The sequence below is a fragment of the Myxocyprinus asiaticus genome, chromosome 31 (assembly GCF_019703515.2).
Source record: "Myxocyprinus asiaticus isolate MX2 ecotype Aquarium Trade chromosome 31, UBuf_Myxa_2, whole genome shotgun sequence".
NCBI classification, from domain to species: domain Eukaryota; kingdom Metazoa; phylum Chordata; class Actinopteri; order Cypriniformes; family Catostomidae; genus Myxocyprinus; species Myxocyprinus asiaticus.
In genome coordinates, this window is record NC_059374.1 from 28,235,503 (window position 1) to 28,257,140 (window position 21,638).

At 38.5% G+C, this 21,638-nt stretch overlaps 2 protein-coding genes across 3 annotated transcripts in view; one reads left to right on the forward strand and one right to left on the reverse strand.

Moving 5' to 3' along the window:
- Positions 1–641: 641 nt before the first annotated feature.
- Positions 642–21,041, forward strand: tbx4 (T-box transcription factor 4). 2 transcript variants are annotated; one of them, XM_051665381.1, is made up of 9 exons: positions 642–1,056; positions 8,111–8,256; positions 8,616–8,710; positions 14,604–14,723; positions 16,147–16,294; positions 18,109–18,261; positions 18,361–18,449; positions 18,525–18,760; positions 18,920–21,041. In XM_051665381.1, exons 2-9 carry the CDS (start codon positions 8,113–8,115, stop codon positions 19,561–19,563), a joined length of 1,629 nt encoding a protein of 542 aa, XP_051521341.1. In that variant the 5' UTR covers positions 642–1,056; positions 8,111–8,112; the 3' UTR covers positions 19,564–21,041. The 2 variants fall into 2 exon arrangements, with proteins under 2 accessions (XP_051521341.1, XP_051521342.1); XM_051665382.1 differs by lacking the exon at positions 642–1,056 and having other exon boundaries at positions 8,209–8,256; positions 8,616–8,706.
- Positions 8,603–21,638, reverse strand: part of brip1 (BRCA1 interacting helicase 1) — a 100,221-nt gene continuing 87,185 nt past the window's right edge. Inside the window, exon 22 of the mRNA XM_051665379.1 lies at positions 8,603–8,741. The gene's annotated coding sequence lies outside the window, so the exon portion shown is untranslated. The remainder of the gene's footprint in view (positions 8,742–21,638) is intronic.

The window sequence follows — 21,638 nt, forward strand, 5'->3', positions numbered from 1 at the left end:
TGTATTTTCACCCCATTCACCAGTCCTGCACAAAACAGATTTGACCCATAACTGAGGCCTGTCTAACACCGAAAACCGTCTCCTCCATTCTTATCAGCCGAATTCATCAGATAACATGACGTGTTTGGAAAAATGGTTACGTGAAGGACATATTCGGACTATTGCCATTCATTTGGTGATGTCACCAGTAGATATACGTCAAAGCCCCTACGGCCCTCGAACTTTCCAGGTGATTTATTGATCTCTCAGCCTTATGCTTCGACCCATTTACTCTAAAACCGCAACCATATTTCACTGGAAATCCTCTGCAGATTTCAGATTCAAACATGCGAGCATTCAGAAGCGGAACAAATAGCCTACGCGGAAAATGAAACTAATTGAACTTTGGAACTGCTAAAGCCATGACATATAAAACCAGACAAATATTATGCCATATAGACTGTCTGATGTTCAATCTCTGTTTCTGCCCATGCATGTAAGCAGCTTATTCTTCTTAAACAGCATCCAGTGCATTTAGAAACAAACAGATTTTGAGTGTCCCAAATACTTCATTTGAAGTTATTGATTTACTCATCACAGTCATAAGCTATTCATAATAAGGAGAAGAGGGAGCAAGTAATGTTGTACAATTAATAGCCTATACTCGCTCATGAGACAACCATTCGTTTGGAGTCGTGTGTCTGACTGAACTCTGTGCATCGGGTTGTTCGGGTTTGGTGTTATTGAGAGCAACGTCAGCGATGAGGCACTGGGGGAAGGAGGGAAGGAGTGAGTAAGCCAAGTTATTCACCCTGGTGTTTTAACAAATCAAGCTGTTGTGCGGATACTCCGTGTTTCCGAGAAAACATCCCGAACCGAGTTCCCCCATTCACCTCTGAGACGAATCCTCTCCAGTATTACGAGGCTACCAGCGTTATTTCAACAGAAGCAGACCCTGGGGAAGAGTTGCTCATTATCAGATACAGGGGATGCTGAGCAGTTACACTCGCATGCAGTGGACAGAAAATTGCGGTTTGGAATGATATGGAGGATTTCAGAACATAATATTTTTATGAGGTAACATTAAATTTGTTCTCAGTAGGTCATATCCAGCTGCTCTGAAACCTTGTACCGGACTGAACCTTACTTTAGTGTGCTTATGATGCACGGAGGACGGTAATGCGATTAGACGCAGTTGATCTATTCTTCTCTATCGAATTAACCGATCAGAGAGAAGGCGTCAGTCCTTCATATATAAAGCACTGACTAGGAATTCTCCTGAGCAATGTCCGTAATTGTCTTAAAATGCAATTTAGACGAGTGAGGAGAATTAAGTTTAATTTCTGGTTTTGTCTGCTGTATGAACGTGTAGATGTGATCCATATTAAAATGCCTGTATGTGCGCTCTCCATTATTTAATTTTAAAAAGATTTTGGGAGAGCAGGCTAACAGATAACAGCATCTGATAATGCAGTTATTTTTTTATCCTGACCCATGCTTTTGTCGTCAGGGATGGAGCAGATCAAAGGCCTTATAGCATCATTTGATTCGGATAGTAGGCTACTACTGTGCTCGGAAAACAATACATGTTTTATTTCTTCTTCTTCTTCTTCTTATTGAAGTCAATGTGCAAAATAAAAATGTTAAAAATTGCACTACCTTGATAATCCCTGAAAACAACGAAATAGAGCAAGATAATTAAAAAATGCAATATATATATATATATATATATATATATATATATATATATATATATATATATATATTAACAATCACTTTTTAGACAACAGTCAAATTTTATCTGTAGAAATTTTGCTGGAAAAAAAATGAATTTAACTAAATTGTTTGTCGTCATGAAATTCACCTTTATTTCTTCGGAAGAGCTGTTTTAATCAAATAGACAATAAAGCATTTAAACATAAGATTATGTAATCAAATATCTACCAAAGCGAAATGCTTTAAGTCATAATATAACTACCACATTATTTCCATATATACTCCACCTAAAATAAAATTATGCTGTATAAGGATATATAACACAACTTATCCCGTCAATCAGTTTTTTGTTTTTTTTTTTTTTTTTTTCAAATTTTAATTCCTCAGCATACTCCAAAAACTAATGAAAATGACACTGCAATCATGTGTTCAACTAAATCACTTGAATTGGAAATTAAACCAATTTTTCTCCAATTTGTTGTGGAGCTGTTAAGGGCTGTAATCTTCTATGGTTAAAGTACACATGAACAGGGCCATCACAATTCCATTCTTCATGTACTCATCGTGATGACAGTTAATAAATTCATGCAGGCATAGCCTACATATTCCTGGCTCTGAAATATCCAGTGTAAAGAATTGCTTTACTCCCATAAGAAGGAAAACTGATGTCTAGCCATGCTAGCAGTCTATGGGTCTGGTCTCTGTAAAACACAGTGGCTAAACAAAATGGCAGACCAAAAGATACCGGGATGCTAAAACTGTATAACAAAACCAGATCTGGGGAGAATGACTCCCAAACAATGAAATCGCTTCAGCTTTTCAGTCAAAAGAGAGCGTTTAGGTTTCCAAAATGAATTACTATTAACTAGGTGAATTTGGGGTGGATAAAACATGGCCAAACTATCATAGTCCATCTTCAAACAATTTGATTAATATATTTTTATTTTTATTATTATTTATTTATTTTTTATTTTTGGGAGAAGAAATTTGTTGAAATTTGGCCACCTTTCACAAAAAAAAAAAAAAAGCAGCTCTTTTGAAAATACTAAACCAGTAGGCTACACTTGAAATCAACTTATTACATTTATGTTTGAGATGAGAACATAATTATAGTGCGTAAAATCCAAGTGATATTCAACAGTCATCAAAAAGTGATATGATCACATTGCTATGAAATGTTCAAATGGATTCAGACTTCTAATGGATGGCATTCACTCAAAGTGATTTTTACTGCTTGCTCAATTAGCTTATTTAAAATGAGCTGATGCAACACAATTCTTTAGCATTTGGTCACAACTTAATATCATTGCGTGCAATCCATCTATGTTCACTTAATCCAAATGTGTTGGGAATATGTAAATAATATTTGTTGCATCAATGTATTGCTGAAACCGGGAAGAGGATTTCCAGTTCCCAGCATGATTTGCATGGGACTGGATTGAGAAAGTAAATGTTAAAATTAAGTGTTATTTTAATGTATTTCTACACAAAATGAAACAAGTAGGAGACTTGGTTTTATGTTGGGATTTAGAGGAGTTTCTGTCATGTTGAATTTCTTTGGAGGTAATCATTGTGGAGAAGAGAGGAGCTAACGGTTAAGCTGAGATTGTGTATATTACTACCAGGAAATCAGTGTGCTTTTCTCATGAAGTAAATACTGATGAATCATCAGTATAACAACTGATTGGCGATCTGTTAACTCTCAGCAGCACCATACTTGTTATGCAGTACAAAACGATATATGTAATATGCTAATGTTTTTGTTGCTAGCTAGCAACAAGCTGCAAGGTTCAATAGTTATTTTAACAGATCAAATTGAAATTATGTTAACTCATTTAACTCAATTCATATTGGTTTTCGCTACACAAAGTATTCGAGTAGAGCCTACATTTTAATTTCATATCAAAGAAACTCATTTTCATTGTGTGGAACCAAAGTCCACAATTGAATTAAGTTAAACCAACATTTTGGACAACAGGCTCTGAAAATAGCCAGCCAACCCCAATACTGCACAGAGCAGTATCTGCCAGGAATAGTTTAGTGGATTATAGGTCTGGGGTGACAGAGATGTAAACAGAACTCTCGCTCACTGGGCTTAGTTAAACAGTGTAAGTGAAAGGCACATTTTGGATTGGAAAAGTCCAAGGCTGACTTGCTGTAGCCTCATGGTGCCTGTCAGACTTTATCTTTATTAGCTTTGGCAAATGTCTGCCCAAGTTTACACAGAATCCCGCTCTTCTCCTTTTATCTGAAGGGTGCACACTCACATGGTTTACATGCGTGAGATTAGGAGTGGGTGGGAGGGGATTGGCTTTCACCATGAGAGCAGTTTGGTTTCTGCCATGTAGACAGGCAGCATTATGGAGACAGTGTGTTGCAGTACAGTAATGTCCTCACTGTGAGACATACCTTTTGTGTGATGAGCATGAGCAGAAGGGGCGTGAGAGCAGGGCTAAATTTGTGACCTCCCTTAATGGAATCAGCAGTGTTTAGCACCCTTCCATAAAACTGAGGTGCCAAAATGCTGAAAGTGTAAATATTTAATCTTGCAATACTTTAGAACAAACGGATCTCGACCTGTTCCTTGAAATTAATTGGCAAGGTCATGTTATGAGGACAGACTTTCCTTCACAAAATGTAAATGTTAATGTACATAATTTCTCAAATTTTGCAGCCCATGACTTGTCTGCGTGTGTATAATCAATTATATCAGACTATGTGGGAACAAAGAGCAACAAAAGCATTAGTGGTATTTTCATTATTAATATATCATGTCCTTTTCAGTTTGCATAAGCTTAAGGGTTTTTTTTTTTTCATGGGGGATTGGGGGTTAATGATAATATATATATATATATATATTGGGGGGCCAAACAGGAAATAATTAAATAAAATCTGTATACTTGTAAATCCTGAATATATAGTTGTATGTTTGAATATATAAATTTGAATATATAGTTGTAAATCCTGAATATATAGTTATAAGTCTGAAAATATAAATATAAATCTGAATATATAGTTGCAAATCCTGAATATATACACCGATCAGCCACAACATTAAAACCACCTGCCTAATATTGTGTAGGTCCTCCTCATGCCGCCAAAACAGTGCCAACCCGCATCTCAGAATAACATTCTGAGATGCTATTCTTCTCACCACAGTTGTACAGAGTGGTTATCCGACTTACTGTAGTCTTTGTCAATTTGAAACAGTCTGGCCATTCTCTGTTGACCTCTCTCATCAACAAGGCATTTCCATCCACAGAACTGCTGCTCACTGGATGTTTTTTGTTTCTGGCACCATTCTGAGTAAATTCTAGACACTGTTGTGCGTGAAAATCCCAGGAGATCAGCAGTTACAGAAATACTCAATCCAGCCCATCTGGCACCAACAATCATGTTATGGTCAAAATCATTGAGATCACATTTTTTCAAATTCTGATGGTTGATGTGAACATTAACTGAAGCTCCTGACCCATATCTGCATGATTTTATGCACTGCACTGCTGCCATACGATTGGCTGATTAGATAATCGCATGGATGATTGCTGGTGCCAGACGGGCTGGTTTGAGTATTTCTGTAACTGCTGATCTCCTGGGATTTCCACGTACAACAGTCTCTAGAATTTACTACAAATGGTGCCAAAAACAAAAAACATCCAGTGAGCAGCAGTTCTGCGGATGGAAATGTCTTGTTGATAAGAGAGGTTAACAGAGAACGGCCAGACTGGTTATAACTGACAAAGTCTATGATAGCTCAGATAACCACTCTGTACAATTGTGGTGAAAAGTATAGAATCTCAGAATACTATAATGAGATGCGTGTTGACGCTGTTTTGGTGGCACGATGGGGAGTTACACAATATTAGGCAGATGGTTTTAATGTTGTGGCTGTTCAGTGTAAATAGAAATCTGAATATATAGTTGTAAATCTGAATATATAAATCTGAATATATACTTGTAAATCCTGAATATATAGTTGTAAATCTGAATATATAAATATAAATCTGAATATATAGTTGTAAATCCTGAATATATAAATATAAATCTGAATATTTAGTTGTAAATCCTGAATATATTTTTATAAAATAACATTTTGATCAGGCTTATTCATAGATTGATAGAAGCTTTAATTTTCCCTATGTGACTAAAACAGTTAACATGCTTAATATAATTATTTGTTTCACACCATAATGTCATAAGTGTTTTTTTTTTATTTTTATTATTATTATTTTATTCTGCTTCATCAATTTCTTGCTGGCCAGGGTTTGAAGCCCAATAGGTCCTTCGTCACAGTCAGTTAAAAACTGCAGACTTCTCTAATTATTCTGCTGAACAGTGGCTCAACAGCTCAAAAGCTTGTAGCCGCAGCGCTCATCTAGGCTTCTATATTTATTGATTGAAAGGCTATCAAATATCAGTTCCGGGTTTTCTGGCTACACAACAAAAACTACACAACAGCTTTTCGGCATGTTATTCGTTGTTAAAATAGCCAAATCTATCGGATAATTCCCCCCCGTTATTCTCATAGGAATAAATGAGTAACTATGGTAGGAGAATTGTTTTCCCCCACGCTAAACCACACCCCCACAGTGTATGACGCATTATCTATTAAGGACCCCAAATTCCAAGGACCCTTTGCTGTCCACGGTGCAGACAGCCTTCAATTTAATAAAGCAGAAAAAGAGGGGCCTAGGTAGCACAGCAATTACTGACGCTTACTACCACCCCTGGAGTCGCGAGTTCGAATCCAGGGCATGCTGAGTGACTGCAGCGAGGTCTCCTAAGCAACCAAATTGGCCCGGTTGCTAGGGAGGGTAGAATCACATGGGGTAACATCCTTATGGTTACTATAATGAGTGGTTCTCGCTCTCGGTGGGGCGCGTGGTGAGTTGTGCGTGGATGCCTCGGAGAATAGTGTGGGCCTCCACATGCGCTACGTCTCCGCGGTAATGCGCTCAACAAGCCACATGATAAAATGTGTGGATTGACTGTCTCAGACGTGGAGGCAACTGAGATTCTTCCTCCACCAATTGGATTGAGGCGAGACACTACGTCACCATGAGGACTTAGAGCGCATTGGGAATTGGGCACTCCAAACTGAAAAAAATAAATAAAAAATAAATAAATTAAAGAAGAAAAAGACTCCACTTGGTCTGGATCTTAGAGCTCCTTGGTCTGGATAACTGATTTGGATCATCATTGTGTAATTCTGAATTATTTAGACATGGGATCTAATTTTAATTAAACTTTTTATTCAAGAACATCTGTCTATGATCATGCCTGATCATGAAGTTATAACTATATATATATATATATATTTTGATTTATATATTCAGACTTACATGTAAATATTGAGGATTTACAACTATATATTTAGATTTTATACAATTATTTCCTGTTTGGCCCCCCATTATATATATATATATATATATATATATATTTATTATCGAGTAAATGTATACGCAGAGTGGTTCTAGGATTTCAATCTTAGGGGGGCTCAGCCCCCAATGACACTACAAGATGTGCACATTATTCCACTTTGTTGCAACGATAGTGTTTTTCTTTTTAAATCATTCAAGACAGCCAGCTAATATTCATTCTTAATATTGTCATTTTCTATAATAAAACACTTATAAAGTTATAAAAAAATAACTGAAACTGCTTAAAGAACCATTCAAAAAATAATTTTTTTACTCTCCAATTATTAACAAAATTGTAGAACATAAATCAATAATTTTGCAACATGTATACATTAAAGTTATATCAAACACCACAAAAACCTATTATAACAATAAAGGTCACATTTAGCTTGGTTGTTATTTAGTAGAGTGAATTACCTTCCAGATGATGTTACTCTGTACTGTATGTCATTAACCTGTGACTGGAGTCTTTTGAATTAGTCTTTTAAAAAGAGAAAATCATTCGAAAAATAGATTTTATTATCAAGAGAATAACCTGGTAAAATAAAGGTATATAAAAAAAAAAGATTCAGGCCAGTAGGTGGCAACAAATGAACATCTTTTATGTGTTTTGACATGTACTGTGTTCTATATTTGCATAACATATTTTCTTTAAACTGTTTCAGCATTACTGATTGAATCGGCGAAATTACTAGAAAAGAAACAAAACAACTTGTGTGCTTGCAAGTTTATTTTAGTAAATCCAAATTTTAATTTTATTTTCAGGTTTTACGCTGAACATTTATGAATAATTGTTGCAATTATTATTATTTCTTAGAATAACATTGTTACTTACATTTTTCAAATTATGCCAGTTTTTTGGTAGACTATTTAATAAAAATGTATTTTCCATCTTGAAATAAGTGAATGCATGGGCACTCTGTTTTCTTTCTCCCAAGACATTGTAAAGCCCTCATTAAAAAAAAAATTTTGCATTTTTTTTACCAATTCTACAGAAATGCTACAGGAAAAGGCCTTAACTGTGGCGGATGAAGGCATGACCGTGGCCCAGTCCGGTGGGCATCCTGAGCTTGCCAGTGATTCCTCGCATCTGGGCCTGCCTAGAGCTCCCATCATTCCCCATAACACTGAGCCTGACCAGGTGGCTAATCAGTTGCATCTGTTTAATCACTCCTGGTTTGTTTAAAATTGTAGGTCTTCACATTTATTTAAAAGATGCAGTGTAACATAACAGAAGAGCTAAAGGTTACACTCTGCTGTTTGTTCATTAACAGTTTTTCCATTGTCTTTTTGAAATAACACATTGGATGAAAATGAAAGAGCTATAATAATAAAAGGCAAAGACACATTTTTTCATGAAATTAATATTATTATTACTTAAACATTACTTAAAAGCATTAATCAATAAATTAGTATCAAGAGTTTTAATAATAATTTTTTTATGTTTTTCCCCAACATAAACCACTCCTATCATTCATCTTTTTTTATGTGTACCTTCAGAACATTGAAAACATCAAAGTGGTTCTTCATGACAGGGAACTATGGAAGAAGTTCCACGAGGCCGGAACCGAGATGATCATCACCAAAGCAGGCAGGTTAGAACACAGCATTTTTTCCACACATCATCTAAGATTATAGAAATTAGCAGACACGGAGAGAAAGTGGTGTACAAACAGGTCAAAAAAAATAAATATAGCTAAGTCATCCTGCTTACAGTAAGAAATACAAATCTAAAAACCCTTTTTACCAAAAGTCTCAGTTGCATGAATTGCCTAGGTGCAAAGCACTTTAATGGAATGTTTATAAAATATTATGCTACCAAGGTAATGCAAGGCTAAATTCCTGTGCATACAAATATCTAATTGAAAACACAAACGGCAGCCCTGTGTGTTAGATTTAATGTGCCCTATGGATTAAGAGCAGGACCCTGGATATTAAGCAGAGAATGAGTCAATGCTCTCTGCCAGTCTTAGCCAGCCGTTTCTCAGGACTTCTCTGTGGAAAATGCAAAAGGTCACCACAATTTTTCTTTAATGCTGTAACATTGTGAGGGATGGGCTTCCCCCTGTCCAACTGATAAAGTGCTCTAACAATCCTTAAACCCTTTGAAGAGCCAAGCACTGTTCAGTCACAGCTGCGCAACGAATAAGAGCCTGTATTGCACAGGCAGCTTCAACAACAGATGGGCTCATTTCATTTTACATATTTTGTGTATAATGGACGCCAGGCTCTGTTAAAGATGCTCAATATGTCAATCGAACCATGAAGCAAAAAGAGCTTTTCACTATTTAATTTTTTTGGGGGGAGGGGGGATGAGGGTATGACTTGTAGGACATTAGGCAGCCATTCACTGAACTGTAAATCTTGAGAAAACTCGCCAAGTTTCTCCACGATGGCTCCCATTACACAAAATTGAGGCCAATTTCATGCAATGATTCTCATCGTGGTCTTGTATTACATAGCAGGCTTGAGCCGTTTCTGCACGGTACATGCAGTTCGACAGTATAGATTTTCAGTGAAGAATACACTGTTAAATAAAATGTATTGCTCTAATATAGTAACAAAAATAGCTTATAACAGTATTTTGTTTATATGAATTCCACAAAGCAAGGTGAAACTCCAAAGAAACAAGTGGATAATTCCATTTCAAAATTGTTGTTTATAAAAAAAAAAAAAATAAAAAAAAAAAAAAAATAAAAAAAAAAAGATACAAAATTGCACTTTACTTTATTTACTGTAAACAATGCAAAACACTTCTGCACTACTAGCTATGCAGAGAAATTGGGTCATACATAACTGTGGCTCATCTGTGCGTCCTAAAGAAAAACTGATAGTGCTGGACATTTCACATAGCTGAACTTTGCTACAACTCCAGTAGAGTCAACATGAATGGCTTGTTATTGTGCATTCATGTCTGTAGCCCAGTCCTAAGCACGACTATTGAAAGAAGCCGGCTGGTGTTAGTTGTACACAGCCCGTCAGAGTGAGCATCAGAGAAGCATGGTGCCCTGTTCGATGGCATCTCCCAGGCCCTAAAGGACCCCTCTTGCTTCATCATCCAGTGCCTTTTGATCTATGCACTGCTGGCGTCTACAACAGATAGCATGAATCACAGACAGAGCAGGCGCGCAAGAGCACTAAAAGAAACAGCTGGCATTATGCACATGCTGACACTGATATGATACACTCTCAAACTCTCCATTTCTCACTGTCTTCTGCACACATATACACTGAAGTGTAGGTCCAAATCGCTTCACATAAACACACTGTGCTTTTAATAAGATAACTAAGAAAACTAATCATTTTCATCTGAAAGAAACTGAACTCCTCTGGATATTGTCACGATATCTACAAACTCAACACAACAGCTGTTAAGTAATAAGAAATACAGTGCTACAATGTGACTACCTACAGCAACATAAAACTGTAACATAGCAATTGTAATGCCCCATTAGAAATGCCATATGATCTACTGTGACAGCCATTATGTCAAAGTGTGGCATACTAAATGGAAAGAGCATCCATAACATGTGATCAAGTCTTGTGTAAATGTAGTCAGATTTATTACATTATCAATATTAGCACTGTAAACATTGTATTTGTTTTTCCTAACTGAATTTCCATTAGGACTATACAATAATATAAAAAACATGTTTGTTATATATACATATTTTGTACATTTGTATAAACATTCTCATGTACAAACAAGCCAAAAAATATATATAATATACACTCACTGAGCACTTTATTAGGAACACTATGGTCCTAATAAAGTGCCCAATGTGGTCTTCTGCTGTTGTAGCCCATCTGCCTTAAGGTTCGACATGTTGTGCATTCTGAGATGCTATTCTGCTCACTACAATTGTACAGAGTGGTTATCTGAGTTACCGTAGCCTTTCTGTCAGCTTGAATCAGTCTGACCTCACTCATCAACAAGGCGTTTCCATCTGCAGAACTGACACTCACTGGATGTTTTTTGTTATTGTCACCATTCGGAGTAAATTCTAGAGACTGTTGTGCATGAAAATCTCAGGAGATCAGCAATCACAGAAATACTCAAGCCAGACTGTCTGACACCAACAAACATGCTACGGTCGAAATTACTGAGATCACATTTTTTCCCCATTCTGATGGTTGATGTGAACATTAACTGAAGCTCCTGACCCATATCTGCATGATTTAATGCATTGCACTGCAGCCACATGATTGGCTGATTAGATAATCGCATAAATAAGCAGATGTACTGGTGTTTCTAATAAAGTGCTGAGAGAGTGTATTTAACTTTTAAAAAAAGGAATATTTATTAAAGGAATCTTCCTATTACTATTATAATAGTTTAGCTTAATTGACAGCATTTGTTGCATAATGTTGATTACCACAAATTTTGTTTTTCAAATGGTCCCTCCTTTCTTTTAAAAAGCAAAAATCTGCATTACAGTGAGGCACTTACAATGAAAGTGAATGGGGCCAATCCGTTAACGTTAAAAACTGTTAACTGATAACACTTCCTGTGTAAAGTTATATCCAATGTTACAACTTTGTTGCCATTATGCCGTAAACCCTGTAATCTCGCAAAAACAACAATTTAAACAACTTTTAACCCTCCATAAATTAGTCCCATTCACTTCCATTGTTAGTGTCTCACTGTTACCTCAAATTGTTTTTATTTTAATTATTGTAAAGAAAAGGAGGGATACGTTTGTGGTAATCAACATTATGCCACAAATGTTTTCAACTGATTTGTATTGAACTCTCAATATTCCTTTATTTTTTAATAACATTTGCCACAGTCTAGTAACAATGTCGCAACCAATAGCAAAATAAGGTTGTGGACCTCTGGCATTTGTAATTATTGCAAAGAAACAGCATCATCAGAGCATAGCCTGAAAGGTTTGTTTAAGATGCTCCCGATGGCTTAAAGCACCTCTTTAGCAATCCCTCACCCTGAGTGATTTACATGATTGGATTGCAGGCCTGGACCAGACACAGAGCTTTACCTCTCTACCCTGAGCACTCCCTCCAGATATTAAAGGTAGTGATTTCAGGGCCACTTTTTACACACCACATGTCTCTAAAACTCTGCATTTGCAAATGTAATGAAATGATTCAGCACAGGGCACATTTATTTGCAGTAATAAATGTATGACGGCTGGTGGAACCCTTTAGAAAGCCTAAAAAAAAGTGATGCAGTTGAAATTTCCGGGGGGAGTGGGGTGGTGCAATGATGGGGTTGCATGTCTGTTTAGCAGTATGCTGTTTAAAAGACTTGCCATTAAAAAAGCACTCAAGAGTTTATAAGGAGACTCTATCTTTTTGCAGCTTTGCAGATGAAATGAAAAAGAGACCTTTTTTCTTGTGAAGAGGTCACTGAAGGTAGCTCCATTGATGTGTTTTATGACTGCGTCTGCTATATTAGCATATTCTGTCTGTCATTCCCATATTTTACAAAGATGTTCTTTCAAAACAGAGTCTCTCAAATATACACTGATGAGCCAAAATATTATGACCACTCACAGGTCAAGTGAATAACGTTAATCATCTCCTAACATGGTCACATGTTAATGTTTGGGTAAATTAGATGGTGCACGAAGAATCTGTTCTTGTAGTCAACGTGTTGAATGCAGGAGAACTGGGCAGGAGTAAAGACCGGAGCGACTTTGACAAGGGCCAAATTGTTATGGCCAGACGACTGGGTCAGAGCATCTCTGAAATGGCAAGGCTTGTGGGGTGCTCCCAGTCAGCAGTGATGAGTACCTACTGACAGTGGTCCAAGGAGGGACAAACCACAAACTGGTGACAGGGTGTTGGGTGCCCAAGGCTCATCGAGTGAGGGCAACGAAGGCTATCCTGTCTGGTCTACTGTGGCATAAGTCACAGAAAATGTTAATGATGGTTATGGGAGGAATGTGTCACAACACAGTGCATCACACCCTGCTGCGTACAGGACTGTGTAGCCGCAGACCGATCAGAGTGCCCATGATGACCCCTGTCCACCATTGCTCGCATGCCTACAATGAGCAAGCGAGCACCAGAACTGGACCTTGGAGCAGTCGAAGAAGGTCGCCTGGTCCGATGAGTCCCACTGTCTTTTACATCACGTGGATGGCCGTGTACGTGTGCGCCGTTTACCTGGGGAAGTGATGACACCAGAATGCACTGAGGGAAGACGACAAGCCAGTGGAAGGAGTGTGATGCTCTGGGCAATGTTCTGCTGCGAAACCCTGGGTCCAGCCATTCATGTGGACATCAATTTGACTCGTGCCACCTACCTAAACATCGTTGCAGACCAAGTACACCCATTCATGGCAATAATATTCCCTGATGGCAGTGGCCTCTTTCAGCAGGATAATACACCCTGCCACACTGCTTGAGAATGGTTTGAGGAACATGATGAAGAGTTCAAGGTATAGCCCTTGTCTCCAAATTTCCCTGATCTCAATCCAATTGAGCATCTGTGGGATGTGCTGGACCAACAAGTCCGATCCACGGTGGCTCCACCTCACAACTTACAGGATTTGAAGGATCTGCTGCTAATGTCTTTGTACAAGATACCATGGGACACCTTCAGGGGTCTTGTAGAGTCCATGCCTCAGCGGGTCAGCGCTGTTTTTGGCGGCATGTGGAGGACCAACAGCATATTAGGCTGGTCATAATGTTTTGGCTTATCAGTGTATATCTGCTCAGAAGCAAATCAGGACCAGGTACAAATCATGATTCCATATATGGGGTTGCAGAGGATAACAGTAAAATTTTATGTAGCCTTTTATAGTAGACAGTACGTTCAACTAAGTCATTTCTGTGTGATGCTTCGAAGAGGGTTGTCTGGAGATGTTGGAAAACTCAGCCTTTGAGATTTAAGTGACCTTTTGTGCTTCTTAAACAACTAATCTGTCCTAAAAACAGGTTAAGCTGTTATCTGATCACTTATCGTGTACTCATCCTCCCAAAACAAACACTTCCTATGATTCTCTTGCACTTAAGGCCTGTTAAAACCCGCAAAAGAGCCGATAAGACAGTCTCATCCCATGCTTACTGTCAGCGCTCGGCTGTAGCTCACGCACCCAGATTTTCAGATCTGATTTTAAGTCAGATTTTCATTAGGTTATTTGGAGGAAAAAGCTGTTCCTGTAATGAGCAATAAAGACAGCATTGAGATACCTGAATTACACAAATGAGATAAGCCTGCGTAGATGCGATTGAAAGAGAATGACCTTCATTTAGGACAAAAGCACAATAACACTAAGTTTCCCGTTCAATCTAAATGGCATTTAAAGACAAGCCCATATTTGTTAATGTTAATAAAACAGACTATTGTTCTGTAAGAACAAAGATAAAATGAATTTCTCATAATGTAACAAGACGGGCACCTGGAACTGAGCTGAGGTTCAAAGAACAGAAGGCCATCGTATATTTTTAATGTGAAATAATTGCTATCTGTCAATGTATAGCACCATTTGTAACCCAGATGACAATCTCCAATCTCTTTAGACGGATGTTCCCCAGCTACAAAGTTAAAGTCACAGGGATGAATCCCAAGACCAAATACATCCTTTTAACTGACATTGTCCCAGCTGATGACCATCGGTACAAGTTCTGTGACAACAAGTGGTAAGTTTCCATCTTTAAAGTTTCTGCACTTGGTCAGGTAATTATTTTCAGAACCAAGACTGCTGTTTCTCCTGCTGTTGATTGTCAAAGTATGGATGCACAATAATGAAGAACAGATCTTTCTTTGCTCAGAGATCTAGTAACTAAAAAGCTTAAAAGCTTTGCCTTTAAGTATCTTCTATTAACCATTTCAATTGCTGAATAATCATAATTATCACATTCTGGAAAGTTGTTTAAGAATACTCAGAGCCTTTGGCAATTTTGCTTGACCATGGGTTGGCACAAGTGACTGGATCACATCTGACTGTGACTGTTCCCTTGATGCATCCTTTAACTTTACAAACCAGATTGCACTGGTGCACAAAAATGTTATAAAGTTTTATACTCTGCTGCCTTCGCTGCTGTGAGGCAATGCATGTTGCAGCCTCTGCAGTCTTGAGTGGACAGATGCTTTACAGTAGTTACACTTTTCGGTTAACAAAAATATATACTTTATAAACTGGAATAGTTATTAATAGTAATAATTGTAGGTAATTACTGATTGATAAACAAGTTAGTAAAGTCAATATTAGCATTAATAGTTCTACCTTAAATACTTTGCGATATTGATAATGTTAATTAGCACATCAAATGACCTGTTTCCAACTATCTTTAAAAAATAAATAAATAAATAGTTCACCCATGCAACTCAGCAAAAAATGGCACTACAAATAAATAAAATCTGTTTTTTAGAAGAAAAAAACTAAACTATACCACGCAAATCTTAATAAATAGCATGTTTTGTCAAGAGAACCAGTATTTTATGACCATTTTCAAAATCTGTGGGATGGGCTGGAATTTCATAATTTGCCAGCATTGGTTCTGGAGATACTCAGCGACACCTCTGAGGCACACAATTAGCAGTGATGTTATGGTTAAAGCAGCCATCACAAGTCTTTGGGAATTACTCCCATAATGCCATGGACATAACAACTCATGATCTGAATAGGTCATTAAATGTACAGATGTTCTGCATAAAGCAAGCCTTTCCCTAGCCTGCTGCTATAACCTGTAGTATTTGCATGATACTGAAAAACAGCTTTCTTTTAAAAGCAGTATGGCCATAACATGATGTCAAGTGGTGCCAGACAGGTATGTAGATCTAGAGCAGAATCTTTATTTAATACCATATGACAAGGGACAACTAAATTTTACTCTGCAACAATGTTGCCATAGAACAACCTGCAGTCATGTGCCTTGCTCAAGGGCACAATGGTCTCATGGCTCACTCCTTGTGGGGATTGAACCAGCAAACTTCTGGTTGCTAGTCCTGAGCTAGTAACACCACACATCACCCACTTTATGCTGCAGATCTTTAAGTATTGCCAATGCTCTTACGTGTAAGCAGAGTACTGGTATATTGGTCTCTCGCTCTTTTCAATAGGATGGTGGCAGGAAAAGCAGAGCCTGCCATGCCTGGAAGACTCTATGTTCACCCAGACTCTCCCGCAACAGGGGCCCACTGGATGAGACAGCTGGTCTCATTTCAAAAGCTGAAGCTCACTAACAACCACCTTGATCCTTTTGGGCATGTGAGTGGCTTTTAATAAACCTTTTTCTACAAATGGAAAAAATGAGTCACAATCATTATACATCCAAAATCTGGACTTTATCAATTAAAAGTTAATAACATTTGTGATTATGAAAGGAAGAGGACAGTGTGAGAAAAATATATTTACAAGGTAGACTAGGTGAGGAAACAACTCTTGCATTAATTTAGACATTTTGCTAAATGCTTTTCAATGGAAATAATGTTTAGTTTTAGATTAAGAACACAACAAATCCTCTCTGTTCTTCTTAAGTTTGTTTGTGCCATAATATCATGGTAAAGCTCTCGAATATGGTCTTCCAAAGTACACATAAGGGGAACTACCTGCTGGTGAATAAAATGTCTTCTTAATCAGCCACGCACACCCAGAGAAAAACAGCTTTAGTGCACATACCATAAAAAACCTACTTTAACTGTTGGATGGACAATTGGAGAGCAGAATGAATACACCTCATGTGAGAGATGCAGTCAGGGTCATCTGAGAGTAGATAAGAGAGACATTGGTGCAGAGGTGAGGAGTCTGACCGTGGCAGCACTGCCAAGATGGACCCTGTGGACCTAGCTTGTCTGAGGCAATCACATCAGAAGCAAGCTATTAGGTTCATAACCTATCAGAACAGCACAAAGTTGGCCTGTCAGGATTAGTTGAATGCCTAGGAAGTGATAAGGGTGAGTAATGAGCCCAGCAATAAGTTGCTAAGCTCTACTGACGCCCACACCAGCAGGGACACTCTGGCTAGCCGAGATCCCCAATACAGAATGGCATCGCAGCCAGGCTAGTGCTTACCACACAATTCACAGTCAAAACATACATTAAAGTCATGCCATAACACACCAGTGTGAATCAGTGGATCAAACAGCAAAAAATTTCTGTCAATTGTCCAACGTGATCAAATTCCGATGCCTTTGTTTCGGTGTACTGAACTATATACAACTTCTGCTGCAGTTATTTTTCTGACAGTTTGGTAGAGTTTTAATTCGGTTTCCTCTACGCCATGCTTTGATTTCCCTTGTTAAGTCACTGACCGCATAGACACCCAACACCGAAAGATTTTAACAAGCTTGCTGTAGACTGTACACACAGGAATTTTTCAATTCAGGGCCATCTTGCTTTAAGGTAACACGACATCTACTACCAAATATAGATCTTAGATTAAAAGAAAACAGTGAGATGAAAGGCACAGGGCAGCCTTGCAGTTTGCATTGATTTGACAAAGGTTCTTGATTAATACACTTGGACAGCAGACATCCCTGTATCTGAACCACCAATGCAGCTTGTATCACATGGCATTACCACAAGACGCCAGCCAGCCAACCAGGCAAAGGTCACATGTGTCTGCACTCAACCAATGAAGCGGTGGAAGGTGGGGATTGACCTGGGGTTGCCCTCTGTGCACTAGTGCTCCTGACTCCTCTTAAAAAAAAAAAAGTGCAACAAAGAAGAGAGCTGCCTCACTCTCTGTCTGAGAGTCGGCATAACAAAGGGAAAGACCTTGATGCTCATCGGCCCTGACAGAACTGTGTTGAGGATGACCCTAACTAAATGCTTCACTGAACACGGATGCACTGAGCAGACTGGTGCTAGAACACTACGATCAAATACACATACACAAAGGATCCAATTGGATTACTTGCATGCAACACAGAACAAAACCTTTTGACCTATTTATTGATCCTCTCATGTGGCAAGTTAACCACCTAAGGAACTATGCATTTGCACATATACAGTATGTACTGTATATACAGAAAATAATGGAGGAAATCTATCCTAACGTAGGCTTGCATATCTCTTCACAGATCATCTTAAACTCAATGCACAAATACCAGCCCAGGTTACACATAGTGAAAGCTGATGAAAACAATGCCTTTGGCTCTAAGAACACAGCCTACTGCACTCATGTCTTCCATGAGACAGCTTTCATCTCTGTTACATCCTATCAGAACCATAAGGTACCACGAGAACACTTATCATAGAGTGACACACAATACAATACACTTGCAATATTTTCCCAAACCTATACAAATGCTAATTTATTTATTTCTTTATAGATCACCCAGTTAAAAATTGAGAACAATCCTTTTGCCAAAGGTTTCCGTGGCAGCGATGAGGGTGATTTGCGTGTGTCCAGACTTCAAGGGTAGGATTATTTTATAAAATATGCTGCATAATGCACAAAATAGATATTTTACTGATTAAGTGTCCCTTTTCCTAGGAAAGATTACCCTATGATTTCTAAGAACATGGTTCGACAGCGGCTTATCTCATCACACGGCCATCTGTCCGGAAAACTGGGCACAGGTGTGCTGAGTAGCCACCCACAGGTGGTTTCTCACTACCCATATGACAGTGGTGTCCCCCTGCCAGACTCTGATTCCCAGGAAGCTCTTTCCAATTCATTACATTCTAGTAGAGAATCCAGCCTCATTTACCACTGTTTCAAGCACAGAGGTATAGTGTTGTGGCAAACACTATATATATTAATAACTGTTTGTTTATCTTGATGTAAAGATCTTAGGTTTTATTTTTTGGAATATTTGAAGTGAAATTTTTAAAATGTAATGTATTTCCAAACTGTGTTGTTAACCCAGATATTTTCTTTTCTTTTAGATAACACAAGACACTTGGAGCTAGGATGTAAACGTCCCTATTTGGACACAACAGCCTCTGCAGTTCCAGAGGAGCATTATTTCCGCTCTCCTCCATCCTACGAGCCACCCCTTCTGTCCCATCCATACTGCAGTGAGGCTTTGGGTTCTAGAGAGACATGCATGTATGGAGGAATGGAGGGAGAGGCAGGGGGCACAGTGGGTACAGATGACCTACCAGCCCCCTCACTGAACTGCAATATGTGGGCATCAGTGCAACCATACCCACGCTATGGCATGCAGACTATGGAGGCAACACCGTACCAACCCTTCACAGCCCACTTGAATAGCACAGCCACTGCTGCCTCTGTGGTTCCTCACAACTCTCCGTCCATGCAGCGTTCACATCCGGCACATCCTGACCTAGTCACTTTCACCCCACAGCGGGCACTGCCACCCACATCATCATCATCCTCCCCCTCCGGCCCCACCTCCCGTGATAGAGCTGTACATTTCTCCCCGTTTCATAGGAAACCTGGGTCACCATTGTGTTCACAAAGGGACTTCATAGCCTATACAACCAATAGCCCTACTTCAACACGAGAACCAACCTATCAGTACCAAATGGGCCTGAGCTGTGTTGGGCCTCATTGGACTAACAGCTAAGGAGTAACCCACATCATCATTTAACCCACAGCCTACTACAATGATAATCCTCTCCCTTTCTAAACAACAACTGAATGAGATTATTTTCCATGCAGACATGATGATACATTGTAAAACAAAAGCCATAAATCTATTTAGCCTTGTAGTATAGGACGGCCACAATGTGTGGCACTGTGTATTTATTTGAATTTGAGATAGTTGCAGTTGAATGTGCAGGCAATGAGGTTAAGCACAAACAGATCACCTAATGACCTATGTTGACATTAAGATACATGAAACTTTTCAGTGCCAGCTTTATGTATTAAGCACATAATGTGTGTGTGCCAGTTGAAATTATGCTAATCATGGGACATTAAGGCCATGTCTACACTAACTTGTTCAATTTTGAAAATGCATAGATTTTACTATGTTTACACCTCTCATCCACACTATAGGATGGCATTTTCCTCCACTGAAAAATTGAGACTTTCAAAAATGCTCTCCTCAACCACATGCTGTACTTAAAAACAATGACATTAGACAACTGAAAACAGATTAGTGTGGATGTGCCCTTAGTGTATTGGATACATAATTGAAAAAATCATGTCAGTGTCAGATTATAGTGGGAAGTTTAGTTTTTAGTTAACCTTAACAACCTTACCGAGGCTTCCTTCTACCTCCTGACATGTTAAGAGTGTGTAAAACCTGTGCCAAGCCAAAAGATTGGTTGGAGGAGTTATTTTGCAGGGTGTTCACAGAATCCATACTATTTCCTATTAGAGAAAGGTATTTTCCATTTTAAGTATTGCTAATGTAATGAATATATCTTTGCAATCACATCTCTGAAGCGATTATGTATTAAAATATCTGACCCTCTGCCAAATAATAATAAAAAATAAATATGCACATATGAAAACTAAAGCACTTTTTTAATCCCTCTGGATAAGAGTATTTAAATGCAGATGTATGATTGAACAATTTATGAAACAAATTGAAGCAAAAAAAGTGAGTTAATTTGTATAAAGATGTGCAGGTTTCTAGGAGCAAAAGGTAAAACATAGTGCCTTATTAGACATATTTATTACTTTTGATCAAAATAAAAAGGACATAAAATGTTGATTCCTCTGAATACGTCCCAGGGTATTGATTCTGAAGTAGAACTGGACTGCTGATATGGAAACAACCACATCTAAGTGGAGGGAAGAGAATGAGAAAATCAGAGATTCTGGCTCTTTGAAATGCTCCAGAAACATTTTAATTTACACAAGTAAAACATAGTACAAGAAAGTATCCTGCAAAGTACCAATAGAGTCATAGGACACATGCGCATAAAGTAAATATCCATTGCATTATACATAACTTAAATGTCATGCAGTTGTTTTTGAGCTAGTTGAAGTACAGGAAGTGTCATGTGGTACTTTAATATGCTTTTAAAACTGAAACGCTCTCCCTTACTAAATCCCATCTGATAAATCGAGGATCACTTAAAAAAAACCCTCATTGTCATCTGATCAAAATTTGCCTCCCCTCCCCTCCCCACCCCCTCTCTGGTAGCACATAAAAAGACAAACTGGACCTATACGATTTAACTTTCCACATGAAAAGCAGTCTATCTCCATTAAAAGAGAGCCAGGCTTAAGCCTCTCATAGAATACTCTAGCTTGTAGGATCTATCTATGTTGGGACTTGGGGGGCATCTGGAACTCATTGGAGGAGATGTGGTTATAGCTCTCCCCTGCCCTCCACTTGCAGCTTCCCACTGTCGTCCCTAAATCCCATCTGAGAACTGCCTTGGCTAGGCACTCTCTGACCCAGAAGCTATTCTGTGCATTGCAATTTCACTCCTCCTTGTAAAAGCTGGAACCAGCTCTAAGGAGCACTCAGAAGCAAGCTTTAAATACTTGGAGGAGATTTAATATCAAGTCCATTATGGCCTTTCTGGAGCCCAGTAAATAGTCAATTAGTGGATAATTCTGATTCGATCCACATGCAGCTAGATCCACTGGGGCGACCGGATGGCTTTGCATTCTGCCGGCCCCGCCAACACTCCCTGGATGAAAAAAGAGGGTGACTGAAAAGGGAGGAGCACCACATGA